Raw genomic sequence first — 21,772 nt, 5'->3', positions numbered from 1 at the left:
AGCTGACCTGTTACCAACCTGCGTAGGTGCCGAAACTCTCTTGTGGGTGATGTCGATGAGTCAAAGCCATTTTAGTGCGGCTGTGGAGGATGAGATCTATTCCTTCCAAGCTTTGCAGCCTGTGGCGGTGCTGGTGGAATTCTGTGGTGCTTTGGGGGATCCCTGGGAGGGGTGGCCGTTTCCCTGCGGTGGGGTTGGTTCCGCAAGACCTGTGGGAGCAGGTGAGTGCACTGACAGAAGGCTTTGGGTGGTGGTGGTGATGTGCAAGTCCAGGTAGCTGTTTCAGTGACTTATATTTGCATTAAAATCACAGACTTTCATGTACCTTTTTTTCCTCCTCCAGCTTCATGTTTCCTGTCGCAGGTGGTTTAGGCCCCCCTCAAGGTATGTGTGAACTTAACATGTTGAGCACGAAGTTCTTTGCTTTGTTTAGATACATTAAAGAACTTAAAATAATTCTGCACTGATGCTCAGAAGCATAATTATTAATTGAACTCCGCAGCTGCTTTTTCCCTTGAATTCAATACTGGTAAGCTGACTCTTGCGACTCTATTTATAAAACTTTCTATGTGACGTTGAAGAAGCAGTGTTACCAGAATCCTTGATGAAAGATCTAGGAAAACTATATCTGTTTTTAAACTGAATTGGCCTTTAAGATTTTTGTGTTATTTTGAGTGTGGTATTTACCCTTTTTATGCTTCATCTACCAGCTGTGTATACCCATATTGTGTGGGTGTTGCAAGACCTGGTAAATATTTACAAAGCACAGCAAGACCCTGGGACAAGAGTCACAACCTGTGTGGAAAGTATTAATACAATAGGAGAGCTTCAGCCTTAAATTACCTTTGTTCTCATTCCTCTTGCAGTGCTGTTTAATTAGTGGAAAATACAGAGAGAACTCGTAGAGAAAGTGGAGAGTTTTCTTATGAACAGTCTCAGGGACTGATTTATGGATTTTTACTGAGTCTGTTGTGTCACTCTTGGAGTGGTTTTTTTTTGTGTGTGTGATGTTCAGTTATGCACAGTTATAATAATCTCATGGTGTGTTGGGAACAAATGTGTGTTAGTGTATGTGTCCCAAGATGGAAAAATAGGACATATGAAAACACTGAAACATAATCCACTTGGCTTTATTTGGTGAATTAATGCGTTCCAGCTTGATTTGTGCAATTTTGTTGAAGTTTAGCTTTTACTGACAAGTATTGTAACCATTCTAATGTATGTGGTGGGCTAATTAACCTACAAAGAAGTTATCCAGCCAGATCAGAGGGTGAAGTTGCATTGTGAAATGATGAGTTTATTTCCCAAGCCTTACCTTCAAAAGCTGCCAGTTTGTAAGTTTTTCCTTTCAAGAGAAATGGGTAATTTTTAGCACCAGTCTACTCAGTTAATTCAGTCTTGTTAATTGGAAATGACCCATTCAAAAATCATGTGGGAAGAAACCCACAGAGAATCCTTAGGATGGTGGGAGAATTAATCAGCTTAGTTATCAGGAAAGACCCATGTTTCTTCCTTTAGACTGACCAATATCTAAACTAAGGAAATTCTGTGACTGCCTGCAGTGTAGCATATTTGCTTATTTTTCAAACATTCCAGCAACACGGAGGGTTTTTTTGTTTCCTTTGCTAGGTTACTTGAAAACAAAAAAATAAAAAGGGAGGAGGGGTGGGGAAAAAACTTGTAACAGTAACTGTGAGCTTACCTTGTTTGATGTTTCATTGTAGGGATGATTCCTATGCAACAGCAAGGATTTCCTATGGTTCCTGTCATGCAGTCCAACATGCCAGGCATGATGGGAATGAATTACGGTTCTCAGATGCCTCCTGGACCCATGACCATGCAGGTGCGTGGCAATGAAACGTGGACTGAGATCCCTCGGTGCTTGTCTGAAAGGTGGCAGCTGATGCCATCGAGCTCTCACAACATCAGTGGGGTAAGGCAGTGGAACTTGGCTAGAAACTGAAGTGTGGGTATTAGTAGGACATCATATTTTGTAGTATCCTCTTTAAAGTTGTTTCTGATAATTTAAAGACTTCACCAAATTTCACGGGGATCTGGATACAGAGAGCGGAGGAGTTTGGTGTACATTATTCACTGTTGTAGAGTAAAGGGAAAGGAGGGTGTAGTGCAAGGACAGCATCAGTAATATTTAAAGTAGCTTGGATGATATAGCCCACTCAAAGATGTCAGAATCTGAACTTTCATTTCATTATACGTGTTATGACACCGAAGTGTGATAAGAGAAACATGGTCTCTGAACAGGAAAAGAAACAAAAGCATCAGCAAGATGTTGAAAAGCTACCAGATGCCACCTACTCCAAAGTGTGGTTAGTAATAGTATTGAATGGTTAAGTAACGATAATTCAAAACTCCCACAGTGTACCTCTCCTGTCTTTTTAATTTTGCTTCGTGCGTTTTCTTCGTTTGCTTTGGTTTTATGTACTTACCGTTAAGGTGGCATTTTGTGTAGTATTTTAAATGAGACCTTTATAAGCTGATAAGAAGTGACTGTGTACACAATCTGACTGATCATGACCAGTTCGCTGAATTGTTTATCCCTTTGTAACTCATTCTGGAGTTAATAAAAGTAAGTTTCCTGAGTCCAGGTGGCAATTCATAAACTTTCTTTTTAAATACCTTGTTCTAGGGAGCAAAGAATCTCTTAAATGTGCTGTATTTTCTAACGTGACCGGTTTTCCCGTTTGTCCTACTTCCTGTGTTTCATTCTCATTAATTTTCTTGCTTAATATAACTTTGTCTTTAACTCTCCTGTTGCTAATTGAGGGATAAGAATGAAATATGAGTAGCTAACGTTTCCTCTTTTTAAATCTTCTTTTCTATTTAACACCATATGTGCTTATATACAAATTTGCACTTTGCTGAAATTTAATGTTTTGGCATGGCTCTGTAGCCACATTGCCATGGGACAAATGGAATTTCTTGTATCTTCCCTACTCACCCCCACATGGAATTTATTATATTAATTTTGTAAAATTTATTGTAGGAAGATGTTTTTATGAGAGCTGGACTAAAAACAATAAACAGCTTTTGTTGTCTTCCTACGTGTTCTGATACCAAATACAAAATGAATGATAAGAAAAGTAAATTATTTTCTGGTCCCTTCTATATTAGGCAAGTTTTGCTGCTGTAAGTGTACCAGAATATTGTTTGTTAGGAGTGTGCACCTTCAGCAAGAAATGTAAAAGTATGATGCAGTCACTTAGAATAGGAAACAAAAAAAACCAAAACAAACCAAGAAAATCCAAAAGCGTGGTGCTGAACCATGTGTAGCACCGTAGGGTGCCTGGTTCCTGCTTTTGAGTTAGGTTTTATGGATTTGAAGTCTCGATTTTTGCATTTGGCAAGAAGACCATCCTGCCTTCTAAAATCCTTTAAGAATTGTAACTCGCTATTGAGAGGGAAGAGTGCCATCTACTGAGTGCCACTGCTTTGCTCCCCAAGAGCTACTCTGTGCTCAGGGGCCTCTCATCCAGCTATACTTAACGCCCTTAATTTTATGAGATCTATTTGATTTGCAATTTAGAAGGTGTAATTGCAAAAATATCTTAGGAGTTGTGTTATTTATGTTGTTCTAGGGTGGCATGCCCTTAGCGCCAATGCCAGCGACTGGAATGCCTTACATGGGACAGGCTTCTTTCTTGGGAATGCGTCCAGCAGCCCCGCAGTACACGCCGGACATGCAGAAGCAGTTTGCAGAGGAGCAACAGTAAGTGACGCTTTACTGACTCTTGAAAAATTCTCCTTTTTTGAAGGGGAGATGTAGTCTGGAGGGGTAGTCCACACAGTAAACACAGTGATAGTTTTTCTAGAAAAGCATTCCATTTAGGGCTGTAGAATATTGTTGAGATCATTTCATTGCATTTGAAGGCCATCTATGAAGTTAGTAGTGGCTGTCATACAGCTCTGAGAAGAAGTAGAAATGTGTGCACCAACCCATCTGAATTTGAGACAGTGGAAATGGAAGAACCAAGCAGAAGCTTGCCATGGAAATGGTAGTGAAAAATTATTTTTAGACTCTTTTTTTTTTTAAATCATTTTGCTTCAGGAAGAGGTTTGAGCACCAGCAGAAATTCTTAGAAGAAGAAAGAAAACGGCGCCAGTTTGAAGAGCAGAAACAAAAGCTGAGACTCCTAAGCAGTGTGAAACCTAAGGTATGTTCTAAGTAATAAGCGAGGTGTTTCTTTCTTCAGTTTTTTTAAATGGCTTTTAATAGGATGGTTTCTTTCAACAAGTAAATAAGTGAGACATCAGATTACCTCTTGAAAAGCATCTGGAATAGTCAATCTTTTACACAATCCTCGTGTAATGTAAACAAAGTCTGGTGTTGAAAATGAAATCAGCTTTGGAAAAATAAACCAACCTGGTGAGTAACATTTGGGAACAGATTGAGTTTCTAGAAGAGAGAGTGTTTGGTTGCTTTTTTTTAAACTTTATCCAAAATTTTGGACACTTGCAATGAGCTCAAAGGCTTTTATCTGCAAGAATACAAATAGCTGACTAATGTTTATGTTGATCTTGTGCATAAAGCTGTGTCTGAAGTCTGAGAAACGCTGTTATGGTGTAGTCTGTAAAATAAAACCTTTGTAAATATGGGAGTTGCTGTTGATATGCTTCAGGAAGGTACTGCTGGAGAAAGGAGGGTTTAATCTAACAGCATACAGTGCTAATTGTTGTAGTGAAGAGATGTGAATGTTGAAAGAAGACTGAGCTGTTCTGTGAATCTTTCATAATGTGTTATGTGGTGTTTCAGACAGGTGAAAAAAGCAGGGATGATGCTTTGGAAGCCATTAAAGGAAATTTAGATGGTTTTTCTAGAGATGCTAAAATGCACCCAGCACCGGCATCACATCCAAAAAAGCCAGGTTTGTAATTTTTCTCATCTTCCAACTGAAAATAAACTCTAATGTTTGAAATCCTCAGCAAAGGGAACTAATTCCAAGAAATGCTTCTATTCGGTGATACAAAGTGGGTGGATTAACTGTTTTGTGAAATCAAGTCATTATAGCAACTGTTCGCTTGGTCAGGTTTTGAGGGTGAAATATTAACTGTCAGCTTTTATTAGAAGACTTTAAGCTCTTTTTTAAAGATTTCATGTGCTCTGCTTTAGTGTGAAATGTCATGGAAATTAATAACGCGTTTGTTCTTTTTTAGTCAAAGCATTAATTAATGTTTTGCAGAGGGCTTTTGAAGCTGAGAAGTGCTATACAAGTGCTAAGAATGATCAAAACATTGTATAATGACTTCAGTGTACTGTAACAGCTGACTTGTGCACCACTGCCTGGGCATGGTCAAACCAAAGCTTTCTGCGTTCTCTTCTCAGTAATTACTACATTTGCAACAATTACTGCTGAAGATTTCCTATGGGTTGTAGTATAACTTGTTCTGTGTGTAGCCTGAAAAAAAAAAAAAGCTTATCTAGGCAAGTTTTTTCTTATATAAAGTCTTTATCTGTACTGTGGGTTTGCTCTTTGATAATTTTGAAGTTACAAGTGGTTTCTGACAGTTTTCTGTTGTCTGTAGATTTGCCCATACTACGTCAGTTTTGCTGAAATGGGTAACTATGTAAGGGACCAATAGGGAAATTGTATAAATGAGTAGATATTTCCTTTGTATCTTTTGATAAATTACTGAGTTTTTGAGCCTAAAACGTTCCTTTGAGCGGAAGTACACCCCCATGATGTCCAGTTTTAAATAACACAGAATATTAGGAGTTGGAAGGGACCTCGAAAGCTCATCCAGTCCAACCCCCCTGGCCAGAGCAGGATCACCAGACCAGGTCACACAGGAACGTGTCCAGGCAGGTTTTGAATGTCTGCAGAGAAGGAGACTCCACAACCTCTCTGGGCAGCCTGTCCAGTGCTCTGTCACCCCCACAGTGAAAAGGTTTTTCTTATGTTCACATGGAACCTCCAATGCTCCAGCTTGCACCCATTGCCCCTTGTCCTGGCATTGGCTGTCACTGAGAAGAGCCTGGCTCCTTCCTCCTGACACTTACCCTTTACAAATTTATAAACATGAATGAGGTCTCCCCTCAGTCTCCTCTGCTCCAAGCTAAAGAGACCCAGCTCCCTCAGCTGCTCCTCATAAGGGAGATGCTCCACTCCCTCAACCATCTTTGTGGCCCTGCACTGGACTCTTTCAAGCAGTTCCTGTCCTTCTTGAACTGAGGGCCCAGAACTGAACACAATATTCCAGATGCGGTCTCACCAGGGCAGAGTAGAGGGGAAGGAGAACCTCTATGACCTACATCACCTATATCACCTCGTGATTTGTTTTGATCCACAAAAACAACTTGAATATGTTCATAGCCAGTGTTAAGAACCAAGTTTCAAAGTGTTTACATCATAAAAATCTGGGAGAGAAGATGCGTGGTTGGAAGTGGGTGCTCAGTTTTACCTTATGTGTTTGTAATGCTGACAGTAATAACTCTCCACATCCCTGTCAAATAATGCATCCAGTCCTGTTTCCCCTCGCCCATTTGCTATGTTTACCATTTGCCACTTTTCCTACCTTTCCACCTATGACCCTTTTTCCTCATCAGTTTGCGTTGTGTGTTCATTCCATTTTACAGATCATCCCATATCATCCCATTCTGCTATATCTGTTTCCCATTCTGCTTTTCTTGATGATGAAGAATTTAGTGACTTTATGCAAGGCCCTGTTGAAACCCCCAAACTGGTGCCTGAACCCACTCTTCAGCCTTTTCAGCCTTTCCATTCTGCTGCTGAAGCTGGGCAGCTGCTTTCAGAAAAGGCTGTGGTCCAACCTCTCCCTCAAGCCCAGACTCCAGTCTTACCCATCCTGCATGGTACAACTGGGCAGGTTCCTTATTTTCCTACCTCTGCATCTTCACCCAATATCCATAAAACAGGTAATTAACATATCTTTTTCACATGTCACCTTCTGTCATAGAGCTACTCAGAGGCTTTACTTATTTTGTGGGTGTTTTTTTTTTTTCAGTCTGGTTGAAAGAACTAATATACAGGCAATTAAGTAGAAACCTGCTGATCAATGGGAAAAGGTTATTTAAGTCTCCTTCTTCCTTCCCTTAGAACTGCACTGTAAAAGCAAGTCACATGTGTATCCACAGATTGCTAACTGTGCATATGGCTGATGTTAAGTGAATTAAGTCTTGTGTGCTAGCATCTTCATAAGTCTGTGTAGTAGAAAAAGATACAGTTGAGATGGTGCTATAAAAAAATAACTATTATGCTAATGTGGAGCACTTATGTGCTTCCTCTCTTGGAGGCTAAATGGATGTTGGTGAGATTAATGTGAAGAATTTTGCAGATGTGAATAGATATTGGACACTTCTGCTACTGGTGCCTAGATGATTATGCAATGGCAATCCTAATACAGGAGATAGTTTCATGTATTCCTTCTACTTGTTGTTTTTTGTTTGTTGAATTTATTGTGTATGCATGGTAAGTAAAGGGCAGAATCAGGCTATAAGAGTGTTTGAACAGGGCAGGGTGGTGCTGTTGGTCCTGATAACTCCTCAGTGGTACCAGTAATACTTTGTTTGGAAGTGTGGAATTGCGATTAGGGTGGTTCATAACAAAATAGAAATAATTCCTCCTGCTGTTCATTCAGGCTCTTCCTTGGAGGACAAAGTCTTAGATAATGGCTCAAATGAATCTGAACAAGAGCAAACCAAACTTAAAACATCTGAAGTTGGGCACAAAGCCTCAGCTGCAAGCCAAGTTCATCCCAGTCTGACCATCAGTGACTGGGATGTTGTAGGTGGACATGAAAGTGGTACCACTGCTGCAGAAATGCGCAAGGCTTCAGAACAAAACATAGCAGTTGAAGAGTGTGGTGAGCAAATGAAACATTTGATGGAATTTAAATCTAATAAGATGCTGCTTGAATGCTAACACTCTACACTAATTCTAAGGTCAATCCTGCATAATTTTGCTCTGAATGCCTGCTTCAATAATATGTCGGTGCCTCCTGCTCCCTGCTAAACGTATAACAACTATGATTTTGCTATGAACATTTTCCACGTGAGTTTATTGCTGTTATCACTTTTAACATGTTTGTTCAATCAAGTCTGCTGTTTTAAAATATCCTATCCTCTTTTTTCCCGTAAATAATTTAAGGAAACATTACTACAGATGGTCAATGTCATGGTGGGTTTTCACCTTTTAGCTTTGAGGAGATGAAATCTGGTTAGGTTAAAACTCTTAGCTAGTTAATGGTTATTTCCCAGATAATTTGCCTCTCACATGCATTATGTCTAAAGCTACCTGTGCTTTAGGGATCAAAATGTCAAAAGCTGGACTAGATGAAAACTTTAAGCAAGCTTTAGTTTCAATTTTAATTTTATTAAAGCTGACTATTGACTGTTTGGTTTTGTTTTATTTTAATAAAAATAGATGCAAGTTCTCTGGGGTATCTTGATTAGTGCTCTGATGTTGTACTCAGGGCTTGCATGAAATGTGGGCTCCACCCTAGTTGAGTATGATAAAAATACATGTTGTCCTCTGTGTAATCTCACGTTACTGGGGGGTGAGAGGAGATGGAGAAAGGGGAGAAAGCTCCTTCTCAGTAGATAATTGAATTGGGCATTTTCTCAAGTTATTTCTTTCCTAGAAGTACCATAACTTTTTCTAAATAAACTCATGTGTTCCTTTCCGCAGTCACTGGATATGTTACTTCCAAGTGTTTTATCATGCAGTGTATTTTAAAAACATAATTGGCTGAAATGAAATGAATAGACATTTTTAATAAGTGGAGGGGCTTTGTAATACATAGTAGATTGCTGTAAGTGACATAACTTTAGAGAATATACAGCGTGAAATAGGAGCTGTTCATTTACTCATAGTTCAGTCAATTGCATTGTTCATTTTGTACAAATCCAACACAGTATGATGCTTCATTTAAAGAAAAAGGGGAAAAAAAAAAGACCAGGGGAGAGGAGGCAGGAGATGACCCTGGTTTAAGAGTGTAAGACACAGCGAGTTTAAATACAGCCTGCCGACAGAGGTGGTGGTGGAAGTGTTTGTGTAAAGCAACAGTAGTTAAGAATAGTGCCAAATGGTGTTAAGGGTGCTTTGAAGGATGAGTTGAACATCCTTTTTTTCCTTCTTTTGTGAGGAACAGAATTTAGTAAATTGATAACGCTGAAAACCAGCAGACCCTTCGTCACCTGGATATTTTCAAAGTTTTGATTAGGATTCTCCTATCTATCCACTAAAAATGGCTGAGAATTCCTTTTCACTTCTCATATTATTTTATTTTTGAAGGGGCTGAATTTTGTCAGAGAGATTCAAGGGTGAGAAGCAATGATTGGAAGGATGCAGAAGTGTGCTGAAGGGTGGTTAAAATTGAAGAATAATGAGGTTGGAGGAAGTAGCAAATTTATTTTACTTGGCTGGTGAAATGGAAGGAATTGCTTATGTTAAAATGTGCTTGGAGTTGTGGGATGATTAGAAATTAGACTGCAGTCAGGAGAGAATCCATGTGGAAGAGGAGGAGATGCAAGGACACTGGGAAAGACAATAAAATCTAAAATAATGCTGATTTTTGTCAGAGCTCTAGCCCAGATGAGTATAACATCTGCTTGGGTGGGTCTAGATAGGAAGTAAAATCATGAGACTGATGGAGAGCAGTCGGTGTAGAAGGAAATAACCAGTTTGCAGGGAGTAGAGTGTGGCAGATCACGTTATGAAAGCCTGTAGTAGTGAAGGTGGCTCTGATGTCTTCTGGATCTGGAGACCACAGGCAATGGTCACTACGTTTCTGTGAACAGGGGATAAGATCTCACTGAGATTTGGCCAAATAGGCTGCTTGTGCATTTCCCCAGTAAGGATGTTCTGGTGCAACGTTGTGGTTCTTATGGTTGGTTTGAACTTCTGTTCCACAAGGAGCCCTAATAGCATATAGTTGATGGGAAGACTAAATTTGACATGGCATGGAACTGTGCTGTGAAATTTTAAGAGGCAATGAGACTTGAGCTTCTGTACTACTAGAAATTAAGAGGGAGGCAAATGGCAAGCTCCTTATTTCATTATGTATATAACTATATTCTTGCTGTTACTGCCAAAGCATTCTAGTTGTATCTGACCACAGTGATTCCTATCTGAAATCTTTGCCTGAAATGCTAAATGGTACTCCCCTACCATGATCTAGTCTCTAAGATCTTTGTATTCTGAGTTAGTGTGTCCTAATACAACTGCCTGTCTTTTTCTTACTGAATGGAATACATTTAGGAGTTGGAGTATTCCCTTCACAGGAACCAATTCAGCAAATGATGCCTCCTTGGATTTACAACGATAGCTTGGTCCCAGGTAAACAAGAAAGCGGGCATTTAGCCAAGTGGGCAGTGTAAGGTGTGAATGTGCGTGTGCTTGCCTTGCCGTTTATTGATTGAAGCGTTGTTCTTCAGTCATCAAATGAATCCTGTATCTTTGACACATTATGTGTTTATGGTGGTTTATCTGCATTTGGAGAAGTATGGATTTTATTCAAGCATGTTAAATGTTTAGAATTTGTTATGACATGAGATTATGCTAGTAGAGGTAGCATTGCTGATACTACTGCTTTCATGAGTAGTCTGGTTTTTGGCATGTTGTGTAATTAAACAGGCTTTTTTCTTAAGGCTATTTATATTATGTATGCAAACAGCATAGTAAATAGAAATACTGTAGCAAATATTGGTTACACTGAGGTTTAAATACATAAAGCTGTTATAACTATCTTTTTATATGGATTACCCTGCAATTTCATTAAAGAGACATATTTTGAAATAGAGTGCTAACTGTATTTTTTATAAAATATTTCACTGTTTGTTTCAAATGTGTCTATAAAGACCATGCAATAATGCATTTAAATGAAATATGATGATGTAATACAGTGCCAGAATGCTGTTGCCTTACCTTACACTTTCAGTATTAGTAATCTTAATATAAAGTTGAGTTTGAGACAAAATAGAAAAGAGAGTTTAAATTCACTTGAAAACAGCAGTTGTCGCTGTCTAATACTTGACTCCCTCTTCACAGACTTGTATAAGAAAATTTTAGAAACCACTTTGAGTCCTACTGGAATAGACACAGCTAAACTCTATCCCATACTGATGTCGTCTGGATTGCCCAGAGAGACTCTTGGACAGATATGGGCTTTAGCCAACCGTACTACCCCTGGGAAGCTCACAAAAGAAGAGCTCTACTCTGTCCTGGCCATGATAGCACTAACTCAGGTATGACTAATGCTTTGGAGATGGGTGTAAAAGGCAGTTCCCTTAACTGATCTGCCACAGGTTGTGTGTTAGCACCAGTGACTGCTATATCACACCTGTAGTAAAATGCTAATTCTGTTGAAGTCCAGAGGAGAAACTCCCCTTGTAACTTCAGTGAGATTATAATTTCATCCTCTGCACTTACTTTTCTGTTACTCCTTTCTTTAGTGTCTGTTGAAGATAGCTCTTAGATATACCCACCAAAAACACATGTAGGTATTTCTAGTAGAAAATATAGACTGTTTTTCTTCTATTGTATGCACATCTGTCTTCCTCAAATTGTATGGCTACTGTATCCCTTAGTCTGTGAACAGCTACACTGGCTACCTCTCTCCTGAACCACCAGAGTGTTGGTTTTAGGCTTTCATTCTTTGTCAACTTTCTGTCATCTCTTAGCAGTTTATTTCTTAATACCAGCCCTGTATGAAAACTAAGTCAAGAGTCTCTTGAGCAGTGAGGGTTGAAGCTGAGGTACCTTGTGGGAAAGTTGACACAGCACACACCAGGTTCAGCATAGCTTTTCTTGCCGGTGCTTACAAGGTCGGTTTACTAAGATCCAAACAAGAATGCTGTCAAGTGCCTCTGCCCACCCAGGCAGATATCGTAACCTCCTGGGTAACTCCAGCAGTCAGGGTGTTGAACAGGATTCACTTATAGAAGCTCTTGATAGCATGCTTCGCTTTGGAAGGTTTGCTAGAAGCTTGAGCAGTATCCTGCTCTTTCATGATTTCAGCAGTAAGCTAGAAACTGAAGTGAGGATGCAGTATGCCTTTTTGTTGATGTGTATATGGTCGTCTCTGTTTTTCTGCCTTTGCAGCGAGGAATACCTGCAGTGAGTCCTGACGTGTTAAACCAGTTTCCAGCTGCCCCCGTTCCTACTTTAACTGGATTTCCAATGCCGCTGCCTGCCACGGTGAGCCAGCAGCCTTTGATGCCCTCAGCGCCGCCGGTCTCCATGCCTCTTAGCATTGGGCCAGCCGTGATGGGAATGAACATCACGGCACCGGCGGGTGGAGCTGCAGCACAGCCTTCGGGAGGATTCGTGCCGTCCTACCCGCCCAGTCAGGTGAGCTTGCTCTTGTTGCGTGGCAAATCTCCATCGTCCTGGAAAGAGAGTTAGCTTACTTTTGCAAAGCTACATAATGACAACAGGCTTTAAGTAAACAGCAAAAAATGGAGCTGAAATCTAGCATGTGATGTCTGAAAACATGAAGCCACACCACTAAGGATATTATTTTATTTTTTCCCCCTTTCTTTCTGATGGCATTAGAAGCAGTACAAAAGCATTCTCCATTACAGACTAATTGCACTGAAAGAGGAATTTACTTGTAGTTAGAATTTTGTAATACACATAAAATGGAATTTTAGATTAAACTACACAACAAACTCTATTAGCTGGTAAAATAAGTAAAGAGTTTTCAAGAGAAAGCTGAGTACTATGACAACCTGTGGTTTACAACACTGAAAATCATGTGGGGAATAAATTTTGCTGTTTGCAAATATGGTTCATCCTTTTCTTTGGAAAATATTTCTTCTGATGCCTTTGCTGTGTGCATTCGTTTAAATTATTGATTGATTTAAATTATTAATATTTGTCCTGTTTAAAATACTACATTGCTGTGATCAATAATACATTTAATGTGAAGGGAGCAGGATTCCTAATTTATCTGTTCTTTGTGCATCCTACTTGTAATCCTGTACACCTCGTGTGTGTTTTGAGTTGGGTCAGGTGCAGGCAAAGTGGAAACAGTGACCGTGCTGATTTTGTGTGCTAATGTTGAAAGATTTTTTTTTTTCCTTCTTTTGCCTTTTTTTCCCCTCTTAAGTCAATTGTACTACTGTGAACTGCTTTCATGCTCTATGACAATTTGAAAAGACAACAGTACAGCAATTAGCATGTTGCTTGTAATTCAGGTAGTAAAACCAGAAGATGATGACTTCCAGGAGTTTCAAGACGCTTCAAAGTCTGGCTCGCTGGATGACTCTTTCACTGATTTCCAAGGGGATGTAGCTGGCTCCTCCAAAGCAGCCAGTTCACAGCAGCGGAGCAGGTAGCAGATCTTTGATTTCCACCCCTTTGGTATTTTAGAACTATTTTAAGAAATGAAATGTTTTCCTCTTTTGTGGGCAGCTTTCTAGCCTGTAATTTTCTTCTGTCACCTGACTTCTACTCTGACAGTTTCTTTTGAAGGTTGTTACAACTACAATTAGGCTTTCTGAATCAAAAATGACATTTGATGTACCATAGGTGGTTGGCCGTTCTTTAGCATTCTAGTCATCATGCTGAGGTAAATTATGTTTACAAGGTATGGGGATAGCTTTTCAAGTGTTTATACTACTGCACAGGCAATTGAAAGTTACTTCATACTGTGCATTTGGGCAAAAGTCTTACATAAAGCTATTCAGAAAAAATACACTGGGACAGAGGAGTTCTGCATTGAGTGCTTTGTGCTGCCATTAAAAGTATGACCCCATGTTTGTTGGAGTGGACAGAAACCATTTGCTGACATCATGGTCTTCAGGCTCTGAATGTGGACCCCAAAATTCATGCAAAGAGCATGGCATTGTACTCTTAAATGGCTGAGAACTGCAGTGGACAGCGTTGTTGTTATTTCTGTAATTTCTCTGGCCGGTGCTTAAACATTTGATAAGTGACCATAAGTCTTAATTGAAATCTCATTCAGACTTAAGCAGGCTTGGCTTTTCATTTAGGAGATTGCCAAAATGTAGTTTTGGATCAGGCAAATTTTGTGTAACAAAATAAGTAAGCAAGTTTAGTCTCTGTGAGAGTTTACAATTTACCTTTTAAAGTCCTGTGATTACAAAATTTCAGTGGTGTTTCCTTTTACTGCACATGACAAACTTTAATGCACCTCCCAGGTGTCTAATTGTAGACATCCAGATTTTCTGTGTGTTGAGCTGACTGTTCTTAGTTGCAAAGAGAACTTGTGCTTTCCAGGTAAGCAGTGATTGCCAGCTGCTTCCTCAGCAGTGACGTCAAATAGGATGCTCAAACAAATCGTTCAGTTACAGCACGCCTAATGGCATTCTGTGTGAGAAATTTAATTTTGCTGTATCAGTCAATGGCACGTGCATCTGAAGATGCTCTGGTTTAAGTATCTCTTAATTTGTGTTAGACGTCACTTTGCAGTTAAAGCTATTCTGTTACCAAAAGTTTTAACAAAAATGTTGTTTCTGAATTCCCCAATGGGAAGCAGGGGATCATAAAAAAATATTTTAAAAAGTGGTGTTTCTTTTTCACTGCAGCAGTTCTCTTTACTCAGTTGTAGAAGCATTCAGTTTTGAACAGAATGTTACAATGAGCTATAATGTAATTGCTTATGGAGCTGTATTTAAAAAAAAAAGGCCATCTGTAGAGTACAGATGATTAACCATTCCATTTGCCAAGATTGCATATCTAATAGTCTGTTTTGCAGTGATGTGAAATTTAATTATATTACCATAAGCTATATTTTTTTTGACGTTGCACTGTCTGCAAGCCTCACAAACCATCATTAGCACGTGTGTGCAAGTGCTAGGTCTGCACGTTGCTTGTCGGCTGCTGATAAGGAGATTTAAATGGCTCTGGAAAGATTCTTGCTTCAGGCCAAAGAACGCCATAGATATTCATTCACGTTTTCAACGCGTGTAGTACTGAACAACATAAACTAGAGGTAAAATACATCATTCATATGTAAAGGATGTTGTTCTGTTGAGCTGCCAAGGTCTGATAAGGGGGCTGGTGTGGAAGGCGAGCAAAGAAGTCTTCTGTATCTTACAGCAGTTGCTAACATGGTGTTATTATGGCAGTTTTACTATATAGAGTAGAGTGTGTTTATGTGCAAATAAGATTTGCTTCTGTAACTGGACTAATCCTTATTTTGCTGATTAGATAGCTACCTAAACTCACAGATTCGTGCTGACAGAAATTCAGAGTTATCCTTTCCTTCCTTTTGAACAGTGGTTCCATTTTATTATCTTAATTGTGCAATATGTAGTGAAATATAATCAAGAGTAGACAAGCTGACAGCATGGAGCTGGCAAGATCTCCTGCAGTTTTAACTCTTTGCTGTATCTGGCTCTGTCAGGGAGAATTGTGCTTACGCTGCCCTGGGCAAAGTGATAAACTAAACAGCAGTGATTCCTGGGGTACATCTGTGTGCTTATTGTTTCCTGGGCTAAGAGTTCCTGTGGTGTGAATTTCTGGAGTGCTTTGTTCATGTTTTGGAATGATTTAAAATCAAGAAGGGTGAAAATTGACTTGCAGCTTAAAGAAATAAGATTAGGTGAGAGAAAGTGCAAATTCACCCCTTGTTGCCCGTCTGCCTGTTTACATGCTCTTATTCTTGACAGTTATTAAAAGTAGTTTACATCTGGTTCTTGATTAAGAACTCTTCAGGGTACAAGCTTAGGTTTAGTGATCTAAATTGTGTAGTCATAATAAGAGGATCCTTTAAATAAAAACCTGGAAATGTAGATTTCTTACGGATAAATTAAGGAACTTTGCTTTTATCTCTCTTGTTTTTAGCGCTCCTTCTTTACTAATGCCACTCCCAGGCAATAAGACACTCTCATCAACTGATAAGTATGCTGTGTTTAAAGGAATTGCAGCTGAGAAGCCTTCTGAAAATGCAGCTACTTTTGGAGGTAACAGAAAAAAAAATACAACCACTATGAGCAATTTATTGCAATATTTCACATATCTTGGTTTTTACAGTGATAAAATTATGATCAATTATGTAAATATAAAATATCTTCTATGAACTCCTAATAGCTTTATGTAAATGTATTCCTTTTCTCATCTTCACTAGATTGTGGAGACAAGTATAGTGCTTTCCGTGAATTAGAACAACCATCAGAGAGCAAATACTTAGGTAAGCATTGTGGGTTTTGGGCTATTTTAACACGTTTTCATGATTATTTTTATGAGTTGCAGAACTTTTCCATTGCTAGAATTTTAGTGTAATGGAAATTCTGCTTCTCTAAACCATGTAGCAGGAAGCATCCTGAAAAAATGGTGTAATATACTATCAGAACACTCTACAAAATGTATTTCAGGACAATTGGCATCTCTTTTGGATGTGTCTGAGTTTTATTTTAAAATGACAATATGGCTGGAATTTGCTCATTTCGACTCGGCAGCCATGTATTCTCAGACGACAGAATAAGATGCCTCTGGACAAAACTGCAACTGCTTTCTATTGATAGGGGAGAATTTAATCTTTTCATGGTCTCTGGTGCTTGAAAATAAATCTGCTCACGTATTTGGAAATTGGTGTTTAACTGGTTTTGATTGGGATAAGTAAAGCCTAGATGGCATCTGAGGTGCTACATCTGTGTAATTACAACAGCAGAGTCTCCCTAAGCCTTTTCCAGAACCATCTGTGCCTAACTCATTTATGCAGTATAAGTGGTAATCTCATCTTTTTAATCAGATGTTGAAAAACTCTCATATATTATTAGTAGACAGATCAGAAGATAAATATATTACTAACTTAACCTGACTTCCACAGAGTTATGTTGTACCCAGCATTTTGCTTCATTATTAGAAGACGGCTTTAGATTCTGGGATAAAACTGCTTACCTGAGTTCACTCTTACCTCTTATTTTTCAAAGATGAAATTTGTTTTTTCAGACAGAGTTTCTGAAACTGCTGAAATGTTTTGTGACTTTTTCATGCTCTGTACCTCTTCAGGGTTAAAGGCATGCAATGACACGAAATAACAGTATTTTATCTCTTTCCGTATGTGTTCTAAAATACAGAAAATTACTAGATTTGCTGGCTATCCAGGTCTGACCACTCTTAACCCTTTCACCAGCTTACATTTCTAATGGAAAAGTTTGCAATTCATCAGTAAGTTTAGTTTGCTGTGGTGTTTTAGTTTTGATCAATGCGTAGAAATTTTGCAATTATTTGTCTTGATGCTGGGCCAGGTGAATTTGTTTGGAGGGGAGGGAGAATGGAAGAATATGTCAGGTATAGTCATGGTCCTTTACTACCATTATAAAGAGTATTATTCTAAAACTTGGTTAAACTAATTTTGAGTATGACAGTATGTGATAGCTTAAAAATTAAATGTTAATGGTGTACTTCTCAAATAGAACAAAATCTGTTTATTTGTCTTAATGTATGCACCTGTACTTTAAAATTACAAGTAGTCTAAGTATGTACATGCTGGTGAATGGGTTAAACATCCTTTTTCATGTTCAAAAGAAATTGCTTTGTAAAAAAAAGTATGAAGTTAGTACACCAAAATATTTAATGTAAAATCAATGAAAACATTGTTACCTAATGTTTAATCGGGATTAAATTATAATCCATACATCGGTTTGGGTTACACTCAGTTTGTAGTTGAACTCAAGATCCACACATTCGAGATCTTATGATTACTAATGCTGACTCTCACGTGAATGCGCGTCTGCAGGCTTCCTGGTAAAACTGTGATCAGTCTCAGGATAAGCCAGAAGATGCCGAGTTATCTTGCATTCTGATGAGTTAACACTACAGTGTGTTTAGGTGAACCTGACAGAAGGAAAACATAGTAGATTAAACTGAGATTTAAAATGTTCTAAACCAACATGTTAGGATCACTGCCTTGCATTGTTTTCTGTTTGGGACTTGGTTGCTTTCACCCATGGGCATCCCCATTATGGGAACAGTTGGATCAGTTTGGCTGGCTGCCTTCTTTCAAGTGGACTTTTCTCAAAAGTCCCTTCAGCCACCGGGCAAGTCCAGTTGGTCTCTGCTGTGTTCCCCTTTCAGCTTAGCAGCAGTGTTGCTTTTGTTTCAACCCTCTGCTGACACCTTATGAATAAACTGTATTTAGGCAATATTTTGAAGGGAGAGAGGATGAGTATTGCTTCCGTAAGAAGGCAAATACTATGTTGGTATAAGTGAGTTTCAAGATTGCATTCATTACTCAGCAAAAATGGGAAAAGAACTTCCGTGGAAGCTGAATGAGACAGTAGTGATCACCTTTAGAATCTATTGGTCACGGCTTCTTTTGACATCACCTCAGTGTAAAGGGAATTTATTATGACCTTGAGGCTATTTGAAAGAGTTGACTGTTTGCTGGAATGGATATTAGAATCGCTGCCCTTGAAACTTACGTGGCTCATAGTAGTTGAGTTTGCAGTTCCACGTGCATCCCGAGTTCTTAATTTAAATGGCTTGCATAAAAACTTCTGACAATGCATGAAATAATTTGTTTGCTTGCATGGTGTGAGTATGATGTATTTGTTGTCGCTGCAGTGTCTTATTATTGTTTTTTAAATTATTTTTATTCTCAGGAGATAGCCTTGCAGAGTTCAAGCCTGCAGGAACCGATGATGGTTTCACAGATTTTAAAACCGCTGACAGTATCTCACCATTAGAGCCACCTACAAAAGACAAAGCTTTCCCTGCGTCCTTCCCTTCTCTGCCTGTTCAGTCAAAACAGCAAACACAAGCAAAGACCCCCTTGAATCTGGCAGACTTGGATCTCTTTTCCTCTACTGGGGAAAACAAGCAGCCATCATTTTCCCCTGCATTTAATACATCAAAGCCGGGCTCCTTTCCTCCACCACCCCTTCCATCTAACACTGCCCAACCAACACCCAGCAAAAGCTCAAGCTTAGCTGATGAGTTTGGAGAATTCAACCTTTTTGGGGAACTTTCTAATTGCGCATCAGCCAGCGGACAAGATGACTTTGCAGATTTTATGGCTTTCAACAATAGCAGCGGATTTTCCGAACAAAAAACAGATGACAAATACAATGCACTTAAGCTGGAGGCCGGTCCTGTTCCTCAGCCTGGCTCATCTGCCAGCACGGTGAAGAGTGGGCAGAGTTCTGCCACCGCCGCTACGCCCACCAAATATGATATCTTCAAACAGCTTTCTCTGGAAAGCTCTGGAGCAGGCTTTGAGGAAGCGAAGGACAACACACTTTCTTCAGTGAAGAGTGATGATGATTTTGCCGACTTTCACTCTAACAAGTTTTCTGCTGCGTGCAACAATGCGGATAAGTCCCTGGTGGACAAAGTCGCAGCTTTCAAGCAGGCCAAAGAAGACTCTGCTTCGGTGAAGTCTCTGGATCTCCCTTCTATTGGTGGCAGCAGCGTCGGCAAGGAGGATTCTGAAGACGCGTTGTCTGTTCAGTTTGACATGAAACTGGCTGATGTGGGAGGAGATCTTAAGCATGTCATGTCTGATAGCTCTTTGGATTTGCCAACAGTTAGTGGCCAGCATCCACCAGCAGCAGGTGAGGAACTGGTTAGATTGCTCTGGTAACAGCGGTGACGGAGATCTCAGTGTTGTCCTGTGTGCTAAATTACAGTATTATGCACTGGTCTTTCAGCAGTGAAAGACTTCAGAAGTCTGTGTGCGCCCGCTAGCCAACAGCCCCTTAGCAGGGCAGTGTTTACTTTTCATCACAGATGACTATAAATAGATTGAACAGTTTGAACTCCACGCCAGTTTATTTTTGAGATTTGACAACATCAATCATATATTAGCTGTTGTCCCTTAAGGGATTTGAGTGGAAAATTTTCTAATGCAAACAATGTCATTCCATTTATATTAGCAAGATGAATGGCAGAGTGTCTCACTTTAATCTCTTGATTTCAACAGAGCATTTGGCTTGGGGACTTAACCTGCTCTGTGCTTCTGAAAGGGTAGGGAGAACACTAATTTGTGCTGTTAATGAAAAGCTGTCTAATCAACAACACTAGTTTATTCCCAGTATGGAGGGGCTTAATCTGCATAGTCAGTATTTTGCAGGACTGCAAGTAGAAGTATTGCTCTTAGACTTTTAACTTTTTAGAGTTAAAACCCTCATTGGAATGAGTGTGCCAAGGGCCTGTAAACGCTGGTCTTGTGAATGATAGCTCTTGCATCTAAATTTAAAACCGTGGGACTTTTACTTCACTCTTATCAGGTTTTCACCTTCTTTAATTTCCTTTTATGAGAGCTCTCCTGAGAGAGCGAATTGACCATCTCTGATCTGATCGCATATCATAAAACAAATTTCCCAAGTGTCCTGCTTTTTCTTTTTGTGTGTACGTAGGAAGGTAAGATGTAGTTAAAATGTTCTGTGGCCTTCAATAACACGGGAACCATGACTGTGTTCTAGCAACAAGCATTATGCAGTCAGAGGTTTTTCTGAACAGGGGCGAGCACACAAACTGTAAATGTAAAAGCTATTACTGCAAGAATTGGTTATTTCCATATGAAAGATTTCTTCCATTTTTGCAGAGGTGGGTAGCGAAAATACACAGTACTGTAATTTTGCATGGTACGATATTTTTAAGTAGGGGAGGGAATTAAGTTGACAACTTTGACGTGGAAGATACTCTATAACAGGGTACAAAATATCAGGAATCATTTATTAGCAAAGACATTTAATTTTCGTATTACTGCTTGGTAAAATTCCAAGTTGAGTGAGCTGTCAGAAACGTAGCACCTACAGTGTATTCTTGAATGTTTCCTTTGGTTTTGAAAGCACTTTTTCCTAATATTTTTCTAGCCTCTTTCAGTGGAAGTTTGACTTATGTAGCTCTTCTACAGGATGTGAGCTTTTGCCACAGAAATCAGTGATTAATAATTGCCATTTGTGGCAGGAAAGACTTTTTTGTTTGTTTAAAGGGGTTAGCTGATCATGTGCTTGTTGCTAAACTTTTGAACTCTGAAGTATTAATTAGAAGCTATTTTTATTAAACTTAAACAAGTCTGTATTCTCCTATGGTGCCAAGCTAGATGTTTTTCCACAGGGAGAGTTTTACTCCATTTAACTCTCGTAGCAGAGCGTGCTCTGGACGGTCTGTTACGAATACTCCTGTGCTCATGTGTTCCTTTATGTATGTTTGGTGCATTTCAAGCTATGAACTGCTGATGTTCGAGTCCTTTTTTTTTTTTTTTTTCAGTTTACATAAGTTGAAAAGCAGATTTATTTTTTTCCTCTTAATTTTCTTCGATCTGTAAATCTAATGTCAAAAAGGGACAGTATCCCTTTGCCATCCTCACTGCTGAGACATGGGAAACTAGTCACTGGGAACCATGTGTTTGCAAGCACCGTGTAACATCTCTGGTGAAACAGCAGCAGGACAGAGGTACTGATAGATGATTTGACTTTTCTGACATACTGACAGAGAGGTCTTGATCCTTTGGCTATCAAGATTTCATGCTGCATAGCTTCCAGGTACGGACAGGTAGGTTGCTTACACTGGGAGTTTATAAGAAATTGTTGAGCTGCTTCCCACACAGCAGACTTTGGTCTCTGAGGGAAGAAAGGTTTTCAGTTTTGCTCTCTCCAAAGGGGATACTGTCTCTTTAAACTTTGCTAAAGTTCTTTGTGTGGAAGGTAGACTTATACTAATGTTGCCTGATTTCGCTTGCATTTACTTCGTATAACCCTTTGAGCACTGGCTGCATGCTCTTAGTTTCAACCAGGCTGCTTCTTTTAGACCAAATTTACGTTTTGCTCCAAGATGGAAGCATTTTAATTAGCACATAATCATGTTAGATGGACCTAAGT

At 39.3% G+C, this 21,772-nt stretch overlaps 1 protein-coding gene across 1 annotated transcript in view; it reads left to right on the top strand.

The window, feature by feature from the left end:
- Positions 1-347: 347 nt before the first annotated feature.
- SYNRG (synergin, gamma) overlaps positions 348-21,772 on the top strand; it is a 35,018-nt gene continuing 13,593 nt past the window's right edge. The window contains exons 1-13 of the mRNA XM_010194041.1: positions 348-384; positions 1,725-1,843; positions 3,597-3,727; positions 4,067-4,172; positions 4,772-4,883; positions 7,615-7,839; positions 10,236-10,313; positions 11,025-11,221; positions 12,078-12,326; positions 13,175-13,311; positions 15,789-15,907; positions 16,072-16,134; positions 18,551-19,501. Of these exons, the coding sequence (XP_010192343.1) occupies positions 348-384; positions 1,725-1,843; positions 3,597-3,727; positions 4,067-4,172; positions 4,772-4,883; positions 7,615-7,839; positions 10,236-10,313; positions 11,025-11,221; positions 12,078-12,326; positions 13,175-13,311; positions 15,789-15,907; positions 16,072-16,134; positions 18,551-19,501 (2,524 nt within the window). The remainder of the gene's footprint in view (positions 385-1,724; positions 1,844-3,596; positions 3,728-4,066; positions 4,173-4,771; positions 4,884-7,614; positions 7,840-10,235; positions 10,314-11,024; positions 11,222-12,077; positions 12,327-13,174; positions 13,312-15,788; positions 15,908-16,071; positions 16,135-18,550; positions 19,502-21,772) is intronic.

This window comes from Mesitornis unicolor, unplaced genomic scaffold (assembly GCF_000695765.1).
Source record: "Mesitornis unicolor isolate BGI_N332 unplaced genomic scaffold, ASM69576v1 scaffold30541, whole genome shotgun sequence".
Lineage (NCBI taxonomy): Eukaryota > Metazoa > Chordata > Aves > Mesitornithiformes > Mesitornithidae > Mesitornis > Mesitornis unicolor.
Note: the sequence above shows the minus strand (reverse complement) of the source record. Positions and strands in the feature narration are given on the sequence as shown.